Source organism: Sylvia atricapilla, chromosome Z (genome assembly GCF_009819655.1).
Source record: "Sylvia atricapilla isolate bSylAtr1 chromosome Z, bSylAtr1.pri, whole genome shotgun sequence".
NCBI lineage: Eukaryota > Metazoa > Chordata > Aves > Passeriformes > Sylviidae > Sylvia > Sylvia atricapilla.
In genome coordinates, this window is record NC_089174.1 from 66,431,760 (window position 1) to 66,452,719 (window position 20,960).

The 20,960-nt window shown below is 49.8% G+C and overlaps 5 protein-coding genes across 12 annotated transcripts in view; 4 read left to right on the top strand and 1 right to left on the bottom strand.

Moving 5' to 3' along the window:
* UBAP2 (ubiquitin associated protein 2) overlaps nucleotides 1-20,960 on the bottom strand; it is a 106,576-nt gene that overhangs the window by 8,063 nt on the left and 77,553 nt on the right. For 6 of the 8 annotated variants that reach the window (XM_066339185.1, XM_066339180.1, XM_066339184.1 and 3 more), the window contains 3 exons: nucleotides 20,741-20,936; nucleotides 19,404-19,495; nucleotides 18,430-18,480 (listed from right to left, as the gene is read on the bottom strand). In XM_066339185.1, coding sequence (XP_066195282.1) covers nucleotides 18,430-18,480; nucleotides 19,404-19,495; nucleotides 20,741-20,936 — 339 coding nt within the window. The remainder of the gene's footprint in view (nucleotides 1-18,429; nucleotides 18,481-19,403; nucleotides 19,496-20,740; nucleotides 20,937-20,960) is intronic. The other 2 variants (XM_066339183.1, XM_066339181.1) reach the window with 1 other exon arrangement.
* Nucleotides 246-3,082, top strand: LOC136373746 (interferon-like). The gene has a single exon (XM_066338718.1). The coding sequence runs from the start codon at nucleotides 1,988-1,990 to the stop codon at nucleotides 2,687-2,689; it is 702 nt and encodes a 233-aa protein (XP_066194815.1). The 5' UTR covers nucleotides 246-1,987; the 3' UTR covers nucleotides 2,690-3,082.
* On the top strand, nucleotides 7,339-8,121 carry LOC136373709 (interferon-like). The gene has a single exon (XM_066338668.1). It carries the CDS (start codon nucleotides 7,549-7,551, stop codon nucleotides 8,119-8,121), a length of 573 nt encoding a protein of 190 aa, XP_066194765.1. The 5' UTR covers nucleotides 7,339-7,548.
* Nucleotides 11,306-11,878, top strand: LOC136373684 (interferon-like). The gene has a single exon (XM_066338631.1). It carries the CDS (start codon nucleotides 11,306-11,308, stop codon nucleotides 11,876-11,878), a length of 573 nt encoding a protein of 190 aa, XP_066194728.1.
* LOC136373696 (interferon-like) lies at nucleotides 15,055-15,627 on the top strand. The gene has a single exon (XM_066338655.1). The coding sequence runs from the start codon at nucleotides 15,055-15,057 to the stop codon at nucleotides 15,625-15,627; it is 573 nt and encodes a 190-aa protein (XP_066194752.1).

Sequence of the window (20,960 nt, forward strand, 5' to 3'; positions counted from 1 at the left end):
TTTTCAAACACTGGAAAAGTCTCCTCCTTTGTCATACCCTTCTCTGCCGATGCCATAGCACCTCAAGTGTTTTCTCAGATTCAACAGCACCCTCCACCTTGCTCCACTTCTGTGCATCACTTCCCTGTCTCCTACACCCAGTCCTCCATCATTGAACATGAAATAATGTGGCAAAGTTTTAGTATTGTAGGTGCTTTCTGTAACTTGTAATGGTACCATTATATCATCAACCTTTTCTTCCCTGATAATTCCCTCTTAGGAATTCCAGCATGAATCACTTGACAAAACACAACTAAATTCACATTAAAAATCTTAGCAGGTTATTCATAAGTAGCACCGTCATAGCCTTCTGATGAAAATGCCACAAAAAGAAGATCAAGAGAAGAGATGTGAACACAATTCAGTGGCTATGGACTGACACACTAACATATCCCCTCTATACAAACTGGACAAAATATAATCAAATCCACATGAGAAGCGGGTGTAAGGGTTGCAAGTATTCCTACTGCACCTCAGCTAGAGGAAAACCACATCAGTACTGAATATCTGTATCCTACTTGTGCATACACACATTCAAACTAAAAACTCATTAGAAAATATGAGTATAAGGCAGATGTCTGCAGTTTATGCCTGCCCAAAAGAAACTATCAGGGAAGACATTCTGCTCTTCAAACGCCACAGATATCTCCTGGCCTACAAAAAGAGAAGCTGCCTAAAGCCAAAAGTGAAATACCAGAAATAGGCTCAAAAAGTGAGGCAGAAATGGATGAAAAAAGGGTAAGCAATAAGACGTAATAGATTTAAGTTCCACCCAGCAGTTCGCTGGGTACCACACACCAGCTGACACATTTGTAAGATCTTTACAACAGATGAACAGAGAAGACAGCATATCTCAATGTAACACCAAAAGAACCCAAACAATAGAAAAATCCACAGTGAGACTTTACAGCAACAATATGCACATTACTTGAGTTGGATTTAAAAAATATATCTCAGGAGAAAATCCCATTCTTGCTTTATCAGCAACCACAGGAATCTCTTGCTGCTGGAAGTTACACAGGAAGTAGTGACGACTCTCACTTGGAACTTTGCCCACTTTCACTTTTCACATATAAGTGGACTGGCATGTGAAAGAGAAATATTCCCAACTGCTCCTGCCCCCAGACCATCTAGCATGGTCACATTTTCACAAGAAGCACACAACACAATTTAAAAAACCTCCAAAATCAAGACAGGACAAACAATGCATGAATAGTTAATGAAAAATCCTTTGTGGCATCTGCACACTACCGAAATACTAAGGGTAATTAACTCTGGATAGAGGGGTATGAGAGATAGTTCCAAAAATATTCTGCAAGATTTGGCAGAGAGAGGAAAAACTCTTGCACTACAGCAAAGCTGCAGGTGCCACAGAAAAAATAAGTAGTATTAAAATATATACTTATGTATTTAAAATTTAAAAAGACTGAGAGACTAACAATATTTGTCAATAAAAAATATTAGAAAACACTAATAAACATGCAAAATAAACATATACAAATAATATTAGTGCATGAAATAAGAAAAAAACAGATGCCAGTAAACAAAAAAAAAATTAAAATAAAACCCCAAAAAAGGAAACACACAAAACAGATGAAAACACAGTCCTGAAACAAATCTCCAGCACAGCCACCTGGAAAACTTCTGCCACACTTTCATCTCTAATAGCACAGTAGTCAGGCTTCCCCCTGGCAGCAGCCCTGAAAAAGTGTCAGCTCCCGTTCTCATAGCAGCATCCCCTCCTGGTCAGTGACAATCACCAAAGCCCTCAGAATTAGCAAAGGAAAAAACAAAAGTGAAAACAGAAAAGGGAAATTCTTTACAAGATGGTGATGAAAGGAAAGCCTAGGCATGGGCACATAAAACTGCACGCCCAGCAGCATCCCAAGCACAGCCACCACCACTACTGAGCCAGACGAGGCTCCAGCACAGCACCCAAAGCTGTGCCATGGCTGTACTTGGACATGCACCACCCTGCCTTTGGCACAGCATCCTGGCACTGCTGCTCTTCATTGTGGCTCTCACCACCAGCCTCCCATGCCACCACCTGAGGACCCATGATACTGGGCATATGCTCCGCCTCCTCCAGGACATGGCCCCCAGCCACACGCAGCCCTGCCACCTCCAAGAGCCTCCCTTCTTCCCCGACACCCTCCTCCGCAACAACCTCCACCCGCACCAAGCCGCCGCCGCCGCCCTACGCATCCTTCAGCGCCTCTTCCACACCCTCAGCACCAACAGCACCCGCCAGCACTGGCCCAGCCAGGCTCGCAACGACCTCCTCAACAAACTCCAGCACCACATCCACCACCTCGAGCAATGCCTCCCCGACGACGCCACGCTCTTCAAAGGACCGCGCAACCCGCTGCTCACCATCAACAGGTACTTCAAGGACATCCACCGCTTCCTCCACGCCCACAACCACAGCGCCTGCGCCTGGGACCACGTCCGCCTCGAAGCTCTTGACTGCTTCAAACACGTGGACAGACTCATACGGCGAATGAGGCACCAAGCTGCTCTGGACTCCACTAAACCCATGGATAGCAAACACCCATCCCCAGCCAGCACCAGTGGCCACAGACTGACTGGTGACAGCACCAGCCCAGGCTGGGATCACTCTGTACCAGTCACACCTCGTCTATCCAAATGATGAGCTGATGGGGAAAAGGGCTATGACCATGGTGACACTGGGGTCAGTCTCTGGCGCAGCCCACACACCCAAACCACAGCCACTGGAGAGGAAGGAAAAGGAAACTTCTGTGCTACATACTGATGGACAGCTGCAAGGCATTGGGGATATGGAGGGTACTTTTTACCCATGGAATTGTCCTGTTCATCCAGACTGCAGCCTGACCTGATGAACAGGAAGGGGATCATGGACACTAGGAACTACTTATGTGGGACTCTAATGTCAATCACTGTCTATCACACAACTCTGTTTACTGACTTATGTAATTAATTTACTTATTTATTTATTTATTTATTTAGCTGACTATTTATTTATTTATTTGTTCTTTTGTTAGAAATAAAACCAAAAAAGAAAGAAAAAGCTGTGGTCATTGTGCTTCTCGCTTATATGCGCACAGCAAAGACAGTCCCCACAAGCAGGCAGGGATGAGTCTCCCTCCTGCAGCCCATCTTGCCAATGTCTCTTGCCTGGGTCAAAGGCTATGGACAGCAGACTACTCTCAGGGCATGGTGGTCCTGCAATCCCCAGGCATTTCTTACAGCTGCCAGACCATAGGGGCACCCATTTGCCCCAGATGGCATGATGCTTGTCCTGCACACTTCCTCCGCCTTTTCATCACAAAACTCTCTTCCAGACCTTCCAGTAACGCCAAGACATGAAAGCCAAACCATCATCCAACCACAAAACAATCATTCTGCAATGCCACAGCAATGCTTTGGAAGAAACAATGTGGCATAAACAAGGTGCACCTCAAAGAATCAAGGAGGGGACCCATCAAGGTCTGCAGAGATCTGGACAAGGAACAGAAGCCCGGTGCTACCAACTCCACCCAAGAAAAAGACAAAACGCCCAGGAGATGTCCAGAACTGCTCACTGCTCTACTACAGCCACCACAACTGGTCCAGCTTACTCCTGCCTGTGCTTACACCCCAGTGGCTATGGGGACCAGCTGCAGTACACAGAGCACATTGTCCTTGTCCTTCTCCACTGCAACACATCATCACCCAAACACCACCACCCAGCATAGCCCAACCCAAAAGGCATAGCACTCCCCATGAAGGAAACTGCCCACACTTCAACAGCCCCAGTTGCTGTTTCACCCTCCAACCACCAACCCCAAAGTATCTCTCTAGGTCAGTACTCTGGCCTCCTCCTGCATGGGACAAAGAGGTTTTTTCCTGTACTCAAACAATCTCCCCTACTGCATCACTGCAAGGCCACTGCACTGTGTAAACACAGATGATCACCTCCCATTTAGATGACAGAGAAAACATGAGGGCCAATCACAGAATCATTAAGGCTGAAAAAGATCTCCAAGATCAAGCCTGGCCTCTGACAAAATATCACTAAGCCATATCATGAATTTCCTCATCTACTCAATTTCTGAACACTTCCAGGACACTTCCAGGTGACTCCACCACTTTCCTAGCAAGCCTGTTCCAATGGTTGACCACTCCTTCAGTGAAGAAATTTTCCCTAATACCCAGCCGGAACCTCTCCTGGCATAACTTGAGGGCATTTTCCTTTCCTATTGCTAGTTGCTGAGAGAAAAGGCCAATCCCCATATGGGTTATAATCTTCTTCTGGATCACTGTAGAGAGCAATAGGGTTCCCCAAAGCCTCCTTCTTTCCACACTAAACTCCTCCAGTTCCCTCAGCTGCTCCTCAAATGACTCACTCTACTGACCCTTCCTCAGCTCTGTTTCCTTCTCTGGACATGCTCCAGCATCTCAGTGTCCTTCTTGTTGTCAGGAGCCCAGAATTGAACACAAGATTTTAGGTGTGACCTCAGCAGTGCCCCCAGCACACGGGGATGAGCACTGTCCTCATCCTGCTGGCCACACTATTGCTGGCACAAGCCTGGTGCCTTCTTGGCCACCTGGGCACACTCCAGTCCATGTTCAGCCACTGGAAACCAGCACCTCCACATCTTCTCCCACTCTGCAGCTTTCCAGCCACTCTGTCCCAGCCTGGAGCTGCAGGGGTTGTTGTGGTACAGGGACAGGACCCAGCACTTGGCCTTGTTGAACCTCACACAGCTGGCCTCAGCCCATGGATCCAGCCTGTCCTGATCCCTCTGCAGAGCCTCCATGCCCTCCAGCAGATCAACACTCCCACCCAACTTGGCACTGTTCTCAAACTGACTGAAGGAGCTCTCAGTTCCCTCATCCAGATCATCAGTAAGGACATTAAAAAGGGCTGGCGCCAGAACCGAACCCTGGGGAATACCACTAGTGACCACCTTGCCTGTTACAAGTAACTCCATTCACCAGCACTCTCCTGGCCAAGACATCAGCCAGTTCTTAAACTGGAAAACAGAGCACTGAAGCCACAATTAGCTGGAGTCTCCAGGACAATTCTATGGGATACAGTATTAAAGACTTTTCTAAAGTTCAGGAGTCAACGTCCTTGGACTTTCCCTCATCCACAAAGAGGCTCACCATGTTATAGAAGGAGATTGGGTTGGGCAGTTACGCCTTTTACAAACCCATGCTGGCTGGGCCTGATCCCCGGATCTCCTGTATGTGCCACATGATGGGCACTCAAGATCTCCATGAGCTTCCCCAGCACCAAGGTCAGGCTGACAAGCCTGTAGCTTCCTGGATTCTACTTCTGACTCTTTCTGGAGATAAGTATTACATTGGCCACCCTCCAGTTGCACAGCACCTCCTTGGTTTGCCAGGACTGCTGGTAAATGATGAGGAGTGACTTGATGAGCTTTTCCACCACTTCTCTTATATATTCAGGTACACAGCAGGACCCCTCAAAATGAAACTTCTGCATTGTACCACTGTCCTCCTGATGCCTCTATCCAGGAGTACTCTGTGATGTTAGGAATGAGGACCTCATTGATTCTTTCTTTTCTGAGGGGGCTGAAGGAACTAAACCACTCCTGGACAAAAACAGGAACAGTAGTAATGACACAAACTGGAATAAAGGGAATTCAAACATAAAATAATAAACGCATTTGTATAATTTTTTTGTATTCTGGTGACAAAACACCAGAATACGGATTAGAGATGCTGAGTGATATCTATTCCGGGCGGGATATCTAAAAGCATCACTGGACAAAGCCATTAGCACACTCTTTGATACCACCTACTCTCAGCATCACACTGCACTTAGGATAGCCAGAGCAAAACAGACAAATATAAATAATTTTTACAAATCCTTTCTTGTTCAAAAGTAACAGGTTGGAGGAGACTTCTTAAACCCCATCACACTGAAAGTCAAATTGCAAAAGGGAAGAAATAGATTGCAGAAGCTTCATCAACAACCATTCAGTGCTCAGGTGCTTAGACCCAGAGCCACCTCCTCAACTTAAGAGCTCCTGGGGTTCATCAGAAATAAGCCATTTCACAAATCTTTCAAATGCTAAAAAGAAAAAATTTATTCATGTGAAAACAAAACAATGAGCATACCATAGCTTAAAAAAAGCTAATGGAGAATTACAGAAAGACTTGGGAACAGTCTCAGGCAGAATGGAAGCTTTGGACAACATTTATCAGGGAGGGCATCTAGCTGAAGTTCAGAAAAGACCTCCTTGCTTGCTAAACTCCCACTCGGACAAGTCTGATAGCAACTTAATCAAGTTCTAGTCCCAGACTTAGAAATGGTTCATCTCTAGATTATGGGCATATCTATTTTTACATTGATAAAGGAAATATATTTATATGGCAAAAAAAAGAAAAATTATTAAGAAAACTATTAAAGAAATTTGATCAGAATTATTTAAGACATGTTACAGATAGTCATAACTACTTGCAGAGTGCTCTATTACAACATTCCTTTAAGAGCCAGCTTAAAAATGAATTAGAGAACAATGAAATTACACCAAATAACTTCTCTTCAAACCTCAAGGAATAATCTAGATGTGTGTGCCCAATCCAGGGAGGATCTTCCATGCTCACTAGTAGAAACTATGTCCTAGAAACCCCTGCAGTTAAGGTGTGAAACTGGAAATTGACAACAACAAAAAACAAAAACAAAAAAAAAAAAAAAAAAAAACAAAAACAAAAAAAAAAAAAAACAAAAAAAAAAAAAAAGAGACTGATTGTAATGCATTAAAAGCTAAGACACCTCTACCAGCTAAGCACCTCACCAGTAACTTGCCAGTTACTTAGTATTAATTCCCTGCACAACCACATTTTTTTCCAGATAAGGAAATTACTTGGGACATCCTCACTGGTGACACCCTTACACAGGAAAGAGTACAATAAAAGTCCTCAAAATGCATGACTTAATACAAGTTCAGTGAGATAGATATCAGAACAATCAAAACAGAAAACTCTTGTTACTTCTGCGACGAAAATATTAAATAAGTTTCAGAAAAAATGTAAAGTCCAACATAAGACAAAACTACAGAAGGAGAGAGTCCAAATAAGAGCAAGAAAGGAAATTCAGTGAAACAAAAGAAAAAAGACAGATGCCCACGGAGTGCCCATGGAAAGAAAGTAAAAGCAAAAAAAACCCCACAAAATCATTACAAGTGAATGATGTACACTAATTTAGAGTTTCAACTCCCCATAACCAAGACAAACACATCCCATACACCACTTCCACAGACCAGAAAACAATTGACAACATCTGCTCCACCGACACACCAGCAAACCACTGCCCCGAGACCACCACAGCCACCAGCCCAGAATGGAAACCACGGGCGGAAACTCCCAGCAATCAGAAAGCGACAAAGGGAAAGCGGCCGCCGTACAAAGCCGCACGCCCGGCAGCACCCCGAGCACAGCCGCCGCCGCCGCCGCCAGCAGCGGGCCTCAGCAGGCTCCTGCCCAGCACCACCCGACAGCGCCCACAGCCCCACCATGGCTGCGCCCACAGCCTCACGGCCACGCCTGCCGCACGCCGCACCGGCCCTCCTGCTCCTCCTCACCGCTCTCGCCACCACCCTCGCCTGCCAACAGCTCTGGACGCACGACGACGCCTTCCCCGGCGACGCGCTCCGCCTCCTCCAGGACATGGCCCCCAGCCACACGCAGCCCTGCCACCTCCAAGAGCCGCCCTTCTTCCCCGACACCCTCCTCCGCAACAACCTCCACCCGCACCAAGCCGCCGCCGCCGCCCTACGCATCCTTCAGCGCCTCTTCCACACCCTCAGCACCAACAGCACCCGCCAGCACTGGCCCAGCCAGGCTCGCAACGACCTCCTCAACAAACTCCAGCACCACATCCACCACCTCGAGCAATGCCTCCCCGACGACGCCACGCTCTTCAAAGGACCGCGCAACCCGCTGCTCACCATCAACAGGTACTTCAAGGACATCCACCGCTTCCTCCACGCCCACAACCACAGCGCCTGCGCCTGGGACCACGTCCGCCTCGAAGCTCGCGCCGCTTTGCAGCACCTCCACAACCTCACACGCACCACGCGCCGCTAGCGCAAACTCCCGCACAACAACCCACACCCACGCCACAAACCCACCTCGAGCCTCACCTTCCCCCAGCCTCGGACAACGGACACGGCTGTAACAACCACACGACACCTGCAGCCTTCAACCGCTCCGCCTCCATTGACACAGCCTCCGCTACTCAGATGGACAAAGGACTGCTCGACTCACTTATGTACTGATTTCTGCACTTATTTATTTATTTATGTATTTATGTATTTATTTATTTATGTATTTGTGTGTTCATCTGTCTATCTATTCGCAGATTTAGTTTTCTACTTCCTCATATTTTTATGCCACTGAAAATAAAGACCAATGACAAAACACTTGCCACTGCCTCTCATCTCACTAGCACAGCAACCAGTCTTTGGGCCGGGCGAAAGCCACCTCGACACAACACTCACCCCCAGCTCTGCTCCAAACAGCCCTTGTCCACCCTTCTCAATGGCAACCGACCGTGCAGGATCCCACAGTAATCCCTACGGAAAAACACTGCCGCCATCCGGCCAACACCACAGAATCCCAAACCCAAAACCACGCAAAAGCTGGAAAGCACCGCTGCAGCCCATCTGCTTTATCCACACCGTGCTCCACCCACCCAGTCCTTGGCTCCCCGACTTAGGCACAGGCGCGTCGCGCGGGACACTGTCAAACACTCCGCACCAGCCCAGGAACACAAGGTCACTTACTCTGCCCCCTACGCCCCAGTGCCGTGTAGCCCTAACCACAGACCGTCACCAAAACTGCCAACTGGCAGCTGCAAATGGCAATTCTCCTCTTTGCAAAGCCATGCTCCCCGGTACCAATCTCTTCGCTTTCCACAGGCCTTAGCACAGTGTCTCCTTCAAGGAGAAGTAGCCTCATCTTCTTACCTGGCAGGAAGGTCAGACTGACTGCTCCGTAGCTCCCAAACTCTTCTGCTCCTCCCTTTGTAAAAAACAGGGGTTGTATTTCCCTTCTTCAAGTTATTGGAGACTTCACTTGACAGGCACCGTATCTCAAAAATGCTCCAAAAGTCCTGGACTAGCAACTCCCATGTGACACTTCCCTCGGGACCCGCAGATGAATCTCATCAGGTCCTACGGACTTCCATGTATTCAGGCTTCTTAGACGGTCTCAGACCTCATCCTAGCCTCCAGTGGCCTTGGGCTCTTCATTCCTCATTGCAGGGCTCCCAGCGCTTGCCTCTCGTGACTGCGGCGGCAGTGTGGCTGGAGCTCACTGAGGCACAAGGCTACAACCACCTGCTCGTATCAGCAGCCTGTTTTCCGCAGAAGCCTTAAGCTTTCTGCCCTAGGCTGACTTTACGACGCCTGCATCCCCAACTGTCTGCTCTGGTTGTACCGGATATTAAGTTCTGCAACTTTAAAACTGATTCTGAGCGCGAAGGGCGGGGGTGGGGGTGGTGGGGGGAAAGAAGCGCGACGCTCCTTTTCAGAAACCGCATTCACTCCGCCGCCTCCTTCGCGCTGCCCGCGTTTGTCTGCAGCACGGTCGGACAGCGGGAGAGAGCTCCCCTTTGCTTTCGGCTAGCTTTTAGCTAGCCGAGGCACAGAAGCTCCCCGGACTGTGTCTTTCTCTTCTCCTTGGAACTGATCGCCCTGCTCTGCACCGAAAAGCCCAGGAAAAACACCGGGAGCTCACATCTGTGGCCCACCGGAGCCTGGGACGGGGCACTTTCCAGCGCAAGAAGGACTCATAAGATACTGAGCGAGCTAAGCCACGCGCCGCAACGAGGATTTTCGGAATTTCCCATCTCTTCAGAACACCGAGAGGTTTTACGGTTTCATCTTGTATTCTTCTTCTTCTTCTTCTTTATGCTTGTGAGCAGTCTGCTTCTTAAACAAACAGGCTTTTCCCACTTTTCTCCAAAGAAAGCTTTTCCCAAACCAGCGGGCGGAGGGGACGCTTGTATCTGCTTTCTACAGGGACGCGTTTGGGAAGTCTCCTCCCAAATTTGCCCGAAACCAGGACGCTTACAGGTCCATTGATCCACTCATACCAACAATCCCACTCACATCCCCTGGAGGCCAGCAATATCATACCCATGCAAATCTGAAAACACCACCAACTCCTCTTCAGCAGCCCCCACAGTTTGTACTTTCGCTTAAAGCCGTCTGGAACTACTGGCAGGTCTTCTCTACTCCAGCTGAAGAAGCCCAGCCCCATCAGCCTCTCTCTACCGGTGGTGTGCTCTGCTCCCCTCCGCATCTTCGGAGCCGTCCGGCCAAAAGCTCCGCACCTCCCAGGGAACTCGAGAGCCCCGAGCAGGACACTTCCCTGTTGCAGGGAAGGCCCCTGGCAATCCCAAAACACAACACCCTTTCTTTCCTGGCGGACAGTCCCGCTCTCTGGCCGCCTCAGACCAGCCCTTGCTCCAGGGCCACAGCCATCGGACCACAGACGCGGAGCGAGCACGACAGGAACTGCAAGGCTCTTCCCTCTCCCCTGCTCCTTCTTCTCTGAGCCTTTATCGCCTGCCTTGTTGCTCGCTCCTCCTCAGCTGCAAATACAGCAGGTGAGCAGGTGGAGCGCCCCCTGCAAGATCACACTCAGCCCGCCAAGGCTCACAGCCACAGACGTTCCTTTGTGCACTGCCCCTGCCCCTGGGCCTTCACGGCAGAATGGGGAACCCCAGCCCTGGCCCACTGACATCACTGCCCATCCCTTGCAACCACAAAAGGAAAACAGTGGCTAAGATGAAAATAACAGGCAAGCCACAAAGCGAAAAGGAACAGTGGCCACAGCTCCCACCAGGGCACTGCAGGAAGAAACGACGCCTGGGCGCAAAGGAGACTTCAGCTGCGCAGCACAGTGCAGCTGCTAGCCCCGCAGGTGAAGGGAACATCCAGCACCCCTCCCCAGCCTCTGACCCAGCGCTTTCGCAACCCCGCTCACCCACTGCTGCTACTCTCCCCGGGCACACCACTGCCACCGCAGTCCCCAGCCACCGACACCCCAGCAAACCACTGCCCCGAGACCACCACAGCCACCAGCCCAGAATGGAAACCACGGGCGGAAACTCCCAGCAATCAGAAAGCGACAAAGGGAAAGCGGCCGCCGTACAAAGCCGCACGCCCGGCAGCACCCCGAGCACAGCCGCCGCCGCCGCCGCCACCAGCGGGCCTCAGCAGGCTCCTGCCCAGCACCACCCGACAGCGCCCACAGCCCCACCATGGCTGCGCCCACAGCCTCACGGCCACGCCTGCCGCACGCCGCACCGGCCCTCCTGCTCCTCCTCACCGCTCTCGCCACCACCCTCGCCTGCCAACAGCTCTGGACGCACGACGACGCCTTCCCCGGCGACGCGCTCCGCCTCCTCCAGGACATGGCCCCCAGCCACACGCAGCCCTGCCACCTCCAAGAGCCGCCCTTCTTCCCCGACACCCTCCTCCGCAACAACCTCCACCCGCACCAAGCCGCCGCCGCCGCCCTACGCATCCTTCAGCGCCTCTTCCACACCCTCAGCACCAACAGCACCCGCCAGCACTGGCCCAGCCAGGCTCGCAACGACCTCCTCAACAAACTCCAGCACCACATCCACCACCTCGAGCAATGCCTCCCCGACGACGCCACGCTCTTCAAAGGACCGCGCAACCCGCTGCTCACCATCAACAGGTACTTCAAGGACATCCACCGCTTCCTCCACGCCCACAACCACAGCGCCTGCGCCTGGGACCACGTCCGCCTCGAAGCTCGCGCCGCTTTGCAGCACCTCCACAACCTCACACGCACCACGCGCCGCTAGCGCAAACTCCCGCACAACAACCCACACCCACGCCACAAACCCACCTCGAGCCTCACCTTCCCCCAGCCTCGGACAACGGACACGGCTGTAACAACCACACGACACCTGCAGCCTTCAACCGCTCCGCCTCCATTGACACAGCCTCCGCTACTCAGATGGACAAAGGACTGCTCGACTCACTTATGTACTGATTTCTGCACTTATTTATTTATTTATGTATTTATGTATTTATTTATTTATGTATTTGTGTGTTCATCTGTCTATCTATTCGCAGATTTAGTTTTCTACTTCCTCATATTTTTATGCCACTGAAAATAAAGACCAATGACAAAACACTTGCCACTGCCTCTCATCTCACTAGCACAGCAACCAGTCTTTGGGCCGGGCGAAAGCCACCTCGACACAACACTCACCCCCAGCTCTGCTCCAAACAGCCCTTGTCCACCCTTCTCAATGGCAACCGACCGTGCAGGATCCCACAGTAATCCCTACGGAAAAACACTGCCGCCATCCGGCCAACACCACAGAATCCCAAACCCAAAACCACGCAAAAGCTGGAAAGCACCGCTGCAGCCCATCTGCTTTATCCACACCGTGCTCCACCCACCCAGTCCTTGGCTCCCCGACTTAGGCACAGGCGCGTCGCGCGGGACACTGTCAAACACTCCGCACCAGCCCAGGAACACAAGGTCACTTACTCTGCCCCCTACGCCCCAGTGCCGTGTAGCCCTAACCACAGACCGTCACCAAAACTGCCAACTGGCAGCTGCAAATGGCAATTCTCCTCTTTGCAAAGCCATGCTCCCCGGTACCAATCTCTTCGCTTTCCACAGGCCTTAGCACAGTGTCTCCTTCAAGGAGAAGTAGCCTCATCTTCTTACCTGGCAGGAAGGTCAGACTGACTGCTCCGTAGCTCCCAAACTCTTCTGCTCCTCCCTTTGTAAAAAACAGGGGTTGTATTTCCCTTCTTCAAGTTATTGGAGACTTCACTTGACAGGCACCGTATCTCAAAAATGCTCCAAAAGTCCTGGACTAGCAACTCCCATGTGACACTTCCCTCGGGACCCGCAGATGAATCTCATCAGGTCCTACGGACTTCCATGTATTCAGGCTTCTTAGACGGTCTCAGACCTCATCCTAGCCTCCAGTGGCCTTGGGCTCTTCATTCCTCATTGCAGGGCTCCCAGCGCTTGCCTCTCGTGACTGCGGCGGCAGTGTGGCTGGAGCTCACTGAGGCACAAGGCTACAACCACCTGCTCGTATCAGCAGCCTGTTTTCCGCAGAAGCCTTAAGCTTTCTGCCCTAGGCTGACTTTACGACGCCTGCATCCCCAACTGTCTGCTCTGGTTGTACCGGATATTAAGTTCTGCAACTTTAAAACTGATTCTGAGCGCGAAGGGCGGGGGTGGGGGTGGTGGGGGGAAAGAAGCGCGACGCTCCTTTTCAGAAACCGCATTCACTCCGCCGCCTCCTTCGCGCTGCCCGCGTTTGTCTGCAGCACGGTCGGACAGCGGGAGAGAGCTCCCCTTTGCTTTCGGCTAGCTTTTAGCTAGCCGAGGCACAGAAGCTCCCCGGACTGTGTCTTTCTCTTCTCCTTGGAACTGATCGCCCTGCTCTGCACCGAAAAGCCCAGGAAAAACACCGGGAGCTCACATCTGTGGCCCACCGGAGCCTGGGACGGGGCACTTTCCAGCGCAAGAAGGACTCATAAGATACTGAGCGAGCTAAGCCACGCGCCGCAACGAGGATTTTCGGAATTTCCCATCTCTTCAGAACACCGAGAGGTTTTACGGTTTCATCTTGTATTCTTCTTCTTCTTCTTCTTTATGCTTGTGAGCAGTCTGCTTCTTAAACAAACAGGCTTTTCCCACTTTTCTCCAAAGAAAGCTTTTCCCAAACCAGCGGGCGGAGGGGACGCTTGTATCTGCTTTCTACAGGGACGCGTTTGGGAAGTCTCCTCCCAAATTTGCCCGAAACCAGGACGCTTACAGGTCCATTGATCCACTCATACCAACAATCCCACTCACATCCCCTGGAGGCCAGCAATATCATACCCATGCAAATCTGAAAACACCACCAACTCCTCTTCAGCAGCCCCCACAGTTTGTACTTTCGCTTAAAGCCGTCTGGAACTACTGGCAGGTCTTCTCTACTCCAGCTGAAGAAGCCCAGCCCCATCAGCCTCTCTCTACCGGTGGTGTGCTCTGCTCCCCTCCGCATCTTCGGAGCCGTCCGGCCAAAAGCTCCGCACCTCCCAGGGAACTCGAGAGCCCCGAGCAGGACACTTCCCTGTTGCAGGGAAGGCCCCTGGCAATCCCAAAACACAACACCCTTTCTTTCCTGGCGGACAGTCCCGCTCTCTGGCCGCCTCAGACCAGCCCTTGCTCCAGGGCCACAGCCATCGGACCACAGACGCGGAGCGAGCACGACAGGAACTGCAAGGCTCTTCCCTCTCCCCTGCTCCTTCTTCTCTGAGCCTTTATCGCCTGCCTTGTTGCTCGCTCCTCCTCAGCTGCAAATACAGCAGGTGGAGCGCCCCCTGCAAGATCACACTCAGCCCGCCAAGGCTCACAGCCACAGACGTTCCTTTGTGCACTGCCCCTGCCCCTGGGCCTTCACGGCAGAATGGGGAACCCCAGCCCTGGCCCACTGACATCACTGCCCATCCCTTGCAACCACAAAAGGAAAACAGTGGCTAAGATGAAAATAACAGGCAAGCCACAAAGCGAAAAGGAACAGTGGCCACAGCTCCCACCAGGGCACTGCAGGAAGAAACGACGCCTGGGCGCAAAGGAGACTTCAGCTGCGCAGCACAGTGCAGCTGCTAGCCCCGCAGGTGAAGGGAACATCCAGCACCCCTCCCCAGCCTCTGACCCAGCGCTTTCGCAACCCCGCTCACCCACTGCTGCTACTCTCCCCGGGCACACCACTGCCACCGCAGTCCCCAGCCACCGACACCCCAGCAAACCACTGCCCCGAGACCACCACAGCCACCAGCCCAGAATGGAAACCACGGGCGGAAACTCCCAGCAATCAGAAAGCGACAAAGGGAAAGCGGCCGCCGTACAAAGCCGCACGCCCGGCAGCACCCCGAGCACAGCCGCCGCCGCCGCCGCCACCAGCGGGCCTCAGCAGGCTCCTGCCCAGCACCACCCGACAGCGCCCACAGCCCCACCATGGCTGCGCCCACAGCCTCACGGCCACGCCTGCCGCACGCCGCACCGGCCCTCCTGCTCCTCCTCACCGCTCTCGCCACCACCCTCGCCTGCCAACAGCTCTGGACGCACGACGACGCCTTCCCCGGCGACGCGCTCCGCCTCCTCCAGGACATGGCCCCCAGCCACACGCAGCCCTGCCACCTCCAAGAGCCGCCCTTCTTCCCCGACACCCTCCTCCGCAACAACCTCCACCCGCACCAAGCCGCCGCCGCCGCCCTACGCATCCTTCAGCGCCTCTTCCACACCCTCAGCACCAACAGCACCCGCCAGCACTGGCCCAGCCAGGCTCGCAACGACCTCCTCAACAAACTCCAGCACCACATCCACCACCTCGAGCAATGCCTCCCCGACGACGCCACGCTCTTCAAAGGACCGCGCAACCCGCTGCTCACCATCAACAGGTACTTCAAGGACATCCACCGCTTCCTCCACGCCCACAACCACAGCGCCTGCGCCTGGGACCACGTCCGCCTCGAAGCTCGCGCCGCTTTGCAGCACCTCCACAACCTCACACGCACCACGCGCCGCTAGCGCAAACTCCCGCACAACAACCCACACCCACGCCACAAACCCACCTCGAGCCTCACCTTCCCCCAGCCTCGGACAACGGACACGGCTGTAACAACCACACGACACCTGCAGCCTTCAACCGCTCCGCCTCCATTGACACAGCCTCCGCTACTCAGATGGACAAAGGACTGCTCGACTCACTTATGTACTGATTTCTGCACTTATTTATTTATTTATGTATTTATGTATTTATTTATTTATGTATTTGTGTGTTTACCTACCTATCTATTCGCAGATTTAGTTTTCTACTTCCTCATATTTTTATGCCACTGAAAATAAAGACCAATGACAAAACACTTGCCACTGCCTCTCATCTCACTAGCACAGCAACCAGTCTTTGGGCCGGGCGAAAGCCACCTCGACACAACACTCACCCCCAGCTCTGCTCCAAACAGCCCTTGTCCACCCTTCTCAATGGCAACCGACCGTGCAGGATCCCACAGTAATCCCTACGGAAAAACACTGCCGCCATCCGGCCAACACCACAGAATCCCAAACCCAAAACCACGCAAAAGCTGGAAAGCACCGCTGCAGCCCATCTGCTTTATCCACACCGTGCTCCACCCACCCAGTCCTTGGCTCCCTGACTTACAGACAATAAAGACCAATGACAAAACACTTGCCACTGCCTCTGATTTCACTAGAACAGCAACCAGTCATTGCGCCGGGGGAAAGCCACCTCTACTCAACATTCACCCAGAGCCTTATTTAAATAGGTTTCTGCACAGGCCTGGCCTACTCTTCTCAATGGCAACTGCTCAGTGAGGATCTGACATCAATCTCTTTGGTGAAACATTAGTAGGTGTTAGGCATCATAACCATGTCTTGTGCCCTTTTTTCCTCAATAGTTCCCACCTTCCTTCCCGATTATCTTATCTGAAGGCGTCATGTCAGGGAAGGCAGATACCTATTGGAGAAGTTCTACTAGAGGGCCACAAACATAATCAAAGCATCAGAACACTTCTGCTATGAAGACCGGCAACAGAGTTGGGGTTCTTCAGCCTGGAGAAAACTCCAGGCAGACCTTACTACAGCCTTTCAACATTTCAACAGACCTAACTAAAAAGAAGCAAATCGAATTTTCAACAGCATCTGCAGAGACAGGCAGTGGATTACATGGAGTATCTCTAAAGCAGAAGAGAGTAGTTTTTTATCAGACATTAGGAAGAAATTCTTTACAATGATGATTGTGAGGCACTGGAACAAGTCCTAGAGCTAGCCAGATTACTGCATCCCTGAAGTGTTCAAGGTCACACTATATGCAGCTTTGTGCAATCTGGTCCAGGATATTTCCCTTCCCATGGCAGAAGTGCTTGCAATCAGATTACTTCTTCCAACATAAAACATTTAAGGACTCTTGCTGAAGTTCTGGAGGACTGTGGAACCAAAATGGGAGCAGGGAAGAGTGTGAGGAGGAAGGAGCAGAAGTGCAATGGCACAGAAGGTAGCCCCTCTCTCCATCCTCCTATGCCACCTGGGAGATTAAGGCAGAGACAATCATGAATGAAAGTGAGTACAGGAAAACATGAGAGGTGAAGAGAAGGGGTTCTATAGATTCGGTTTTATTTTATTATGTACTTATTAATTGCCCTGATTTGATTGCTAATGAGTTAACGAATTTCCCCAAGTCAAATATCTTTTGCCCATGACCGTAAGCAGCAAATAATTTCTCTCTGTACTTATCTCACCCCCACATGCCTTTCAGGATATACTTCCTTGACCAGATGAGGAGGGGAGCAATAGAGCAGCTTGGTGGCCACCAGGCATCCAGCCAGTATTAAGATATTACAGTATTTATCTCCTGGCCCTGCAACTTCAAATACTTTGCACCTTGTTGCCACAAAATTAATTCCATGCATTTCAGCTGACAGTTCTTCAAGTATCATGACTTCCTCTGGTAAAGTCTTTATTCATTTGCACAACTTTGGGGTTTTTTAAATTCAAGGTCGATAGTCTGACAGGGCTTTGTCGGCGTCATCTCTGCACTCACCTTTAAACTGTCTGACTCTGTCAGCTCCAAGCTCTACATTGAATACCTGGTACTTATTTGGGTCTTATATAATGGCATTCATCCAGTGTTTTCAGATCACTACTCACTGCTCGATTTCTGCCTCTACAGATACACTGCATCATTCTAGCACGTAACTGTTCTCAGTTACCTACTACCAAACCTTATCTCCAAGTTCCTTACCCTATATTTCTGACAAGAAAATGTTTTATTGTTTTGCAATCTAGATTGAGGTCCTTTTTGAATCCAACTGGGAGCTCAGGCTGTTTCATATGACATTTGCATTATGGATCCAGACAAGGAAGAAAACTTAGCACACTCTTCCTCCTGCAGCTCATCTGCATTTGTTGCCATGATGCACATGCAAAGATCAGTACCTACGAGCACCTCCAAAACTTGTCAGATACACCTACAGCTACCAACTTGTCTACTTGCTGTTCAACCTTACCTCTTGGTAAAAGAAAACCCTTAGACTTCAAACAGATTAGACAAAAAGTCATAATGTTGCTAAAAACTTAGACATTTCTCCACTCAGAAGCACAGAGCACACTTCATGTCTATTTAGAGATTTTGCAGCTAGACAAATGCATGATGCAACAGTTGCTCTCAATCAATTCACACAATCTTCGTGTAAATAATAACAATAATAATAAAAAACATAAGGGAAAGCTCTTAACCACCACTAAATGAACCAATTTATGTGGCACAAATGATCAACAGTGAAGACAACTTGTTTAAGAAAGTAATTTACTTACCATTGGCAGTCTGGATTGAAGCATCTGGAGATCATCATAACCATAAATCTGCTTAAAGACAGATAAAAACACAACATCATTATAACACTTTTTTCTGACGGTGATCAATTTGTGGCTTTGAACTGAGTTTGACTCAAGCCCAGTTGGTGTTAAAGGCCTACAGCAGTACGTCACATTGCACTATCATGGAGCACTGTAGCATTTCAAGGAGAGTAGAACTGAAGCTAAAAAGGCTTGTCACTCTGATGCTTTTTCCTGGTGACAAAGTCCTCTGAGGAGAGTCTGGCTGTCCCATCTTCAATACAGTTTTCACAGACACATGATTCTTGAACTTATGAAAAATCTACCAGGCATTCAGATTTGCGAGTGAGAACAACAGCCCTCTTTGCTGTAATCATTGCTTCAAAGAGCATTAAGATTTAGGAGCTGATGACTTGACCACAACACAACCTCCTGGGTATTCCCTCACATTCAGTTTGATATAGAAAAGTTACTGATATAAAGGATTGGATTCAAAATACAGATAACTAAATTAAACAGACAACTAAATTAAACCAACGTATCAAAAATACATTGATGCTGGTCAGACATAAAAAAGGTATTTGCAGTCTTTCAAACCATGACAGACAGGACATACTGCACATTTTGGTCACTGCTATGGCAAATCCATTCCAGTAACACAAAACTAAAGGAGTCTAAATTTACTCAAAGGGCCTGAAACCTGTTAGCACTGAAAACCATAGCCACTCCCATGTTTAGCTTCAACAGCAGCCAGATCAGGTCTATACCTGCAGTTTACAATCAACAGTAAGCCTCTACTGAACATATTTCAGATGTTCTTTAGCATTTGGAACAAGAATTCCAGGTGTAACACGTGCCACCAGAAATGCCTTGGCATAGACAGTAGCAGGTCTGGAGGGCCCACTTGCGCCAAGGGCTAAGAAATTAAAGACAGAAACAATGGAACTGCTTACTGGGTAGGCAGGCAGAAGTCCTCCAGGTCCCACAATATACTGGTTATGCAACAAGGGTGGTACACCCTGGGGCAGGTTTGGGGGAGCTTTGCCTGTAGAATCAAAATACAGACACTTTAACAAGCCTTTAGAAAAGAAAAGGCTTCAGCATTGAGCTGAAGATAGCTCACAATACAACTCAAGTTGTGGCAGCTGCACCATCTTAGATTATAAAGAGGACATTTGGTGCTGTTTGATGAATATGCTCAAAATAGCCTGAAGAGTTTAACCATGCCTCAAGTGAGGGAAAGCACAGACAACTTAAGCCTGAAAACAGTCCAATCAGAGAATTGCCTGATTTTGTCATTTACCTAGTCCATGAGGATTAGAAGAATTACAAAAACTTCTCTTTCACTCAGTCCTTTCCTGAAGGCAAATTTAGAAATCATTCTCAATCTGAGGGGAAATTCTCTCCTTTCATTTCCTCCTCTGCCAACACACTCCTTTTATCACCTGCATTAGACTGGAAAGCACTAAATGTTGCCAGCATGCCTTCTGTGGGTGACTTACTACAGCTAGGAATAGCAAAGAGAAGACTGAAATGGTTTCAGCTGCCTTCATGAACCAGTGCTAGGAAGCAGAACAGTAAAAGAACAATGCATTTTGGCCAGCCATAAGACGCTTCATTTACAAGCTACAGAAATGAGAAATACTTCTGTAAAACTAAGCTTGATCCTTAATAATACATCACTCGCTTCTCTCTATAAGATTTTTTTAGCGGTTCAGGACCATTAAAGAAAAAGAATTTTGCATCGCTTCCACTTCAGTGCAAGAAGCCTCCCAGCCCTCTTTCTCCACAGGCTCTCCTTCTGAAGTGCTATTTACTGTGCAATGACCCAAACACTCCTTTTCTTTCTGCAGAAGCAGCAGTAAGGATGTGATATATAATAATGTCGACAATGCAGTATATTCTGATACTGCCATATGAATTCAAGTCACAGAAAACCCTGAAACTAAAGCTTATGTGAACTCATAGTGAGGAGCTGATCACAACTTGGAATACACACTGGGTGAATTTTACAGCCCAAAACTTCCCAAGCTAGAACTGCTCCGGTGTGTATTTATAAAGCTCTCTAGCGATGGAATGTGGTATATAAATGCCACATAACACCCTAACAAATATTTCAAATACATAAAACCAGGCAACTTTATTTCATAAGCCAGCAAATATAGCATGCTGGAAATGCCAGTGAAGACTGTGAACTTCTGATCGTTGTTATGGCAGATGAGATGCTCAACTGACAGCCCTGCTGACTGAAATCCTTTGTCTATCCACGTGATCAGTCAATATTGCCAACCTGAGGATACTAAGGGAGCTGCCCGCGTGGTAGCAGCTGGTATAGACACACTGGTAACACTCAGGCCAAGGCTGTTTGTAGTGTTCATACTGCTTGCCATGCTGACAACCGAGGAGGTGGTGCTAGTGGCTGAGGTTGAAGCAGTTGAAAAGGTTGTTGAGGGCTGGAGCGAAGTTGTGTTCTCAATACTAGTGTGCTAGAAAAGGAGACAAAAAGAATG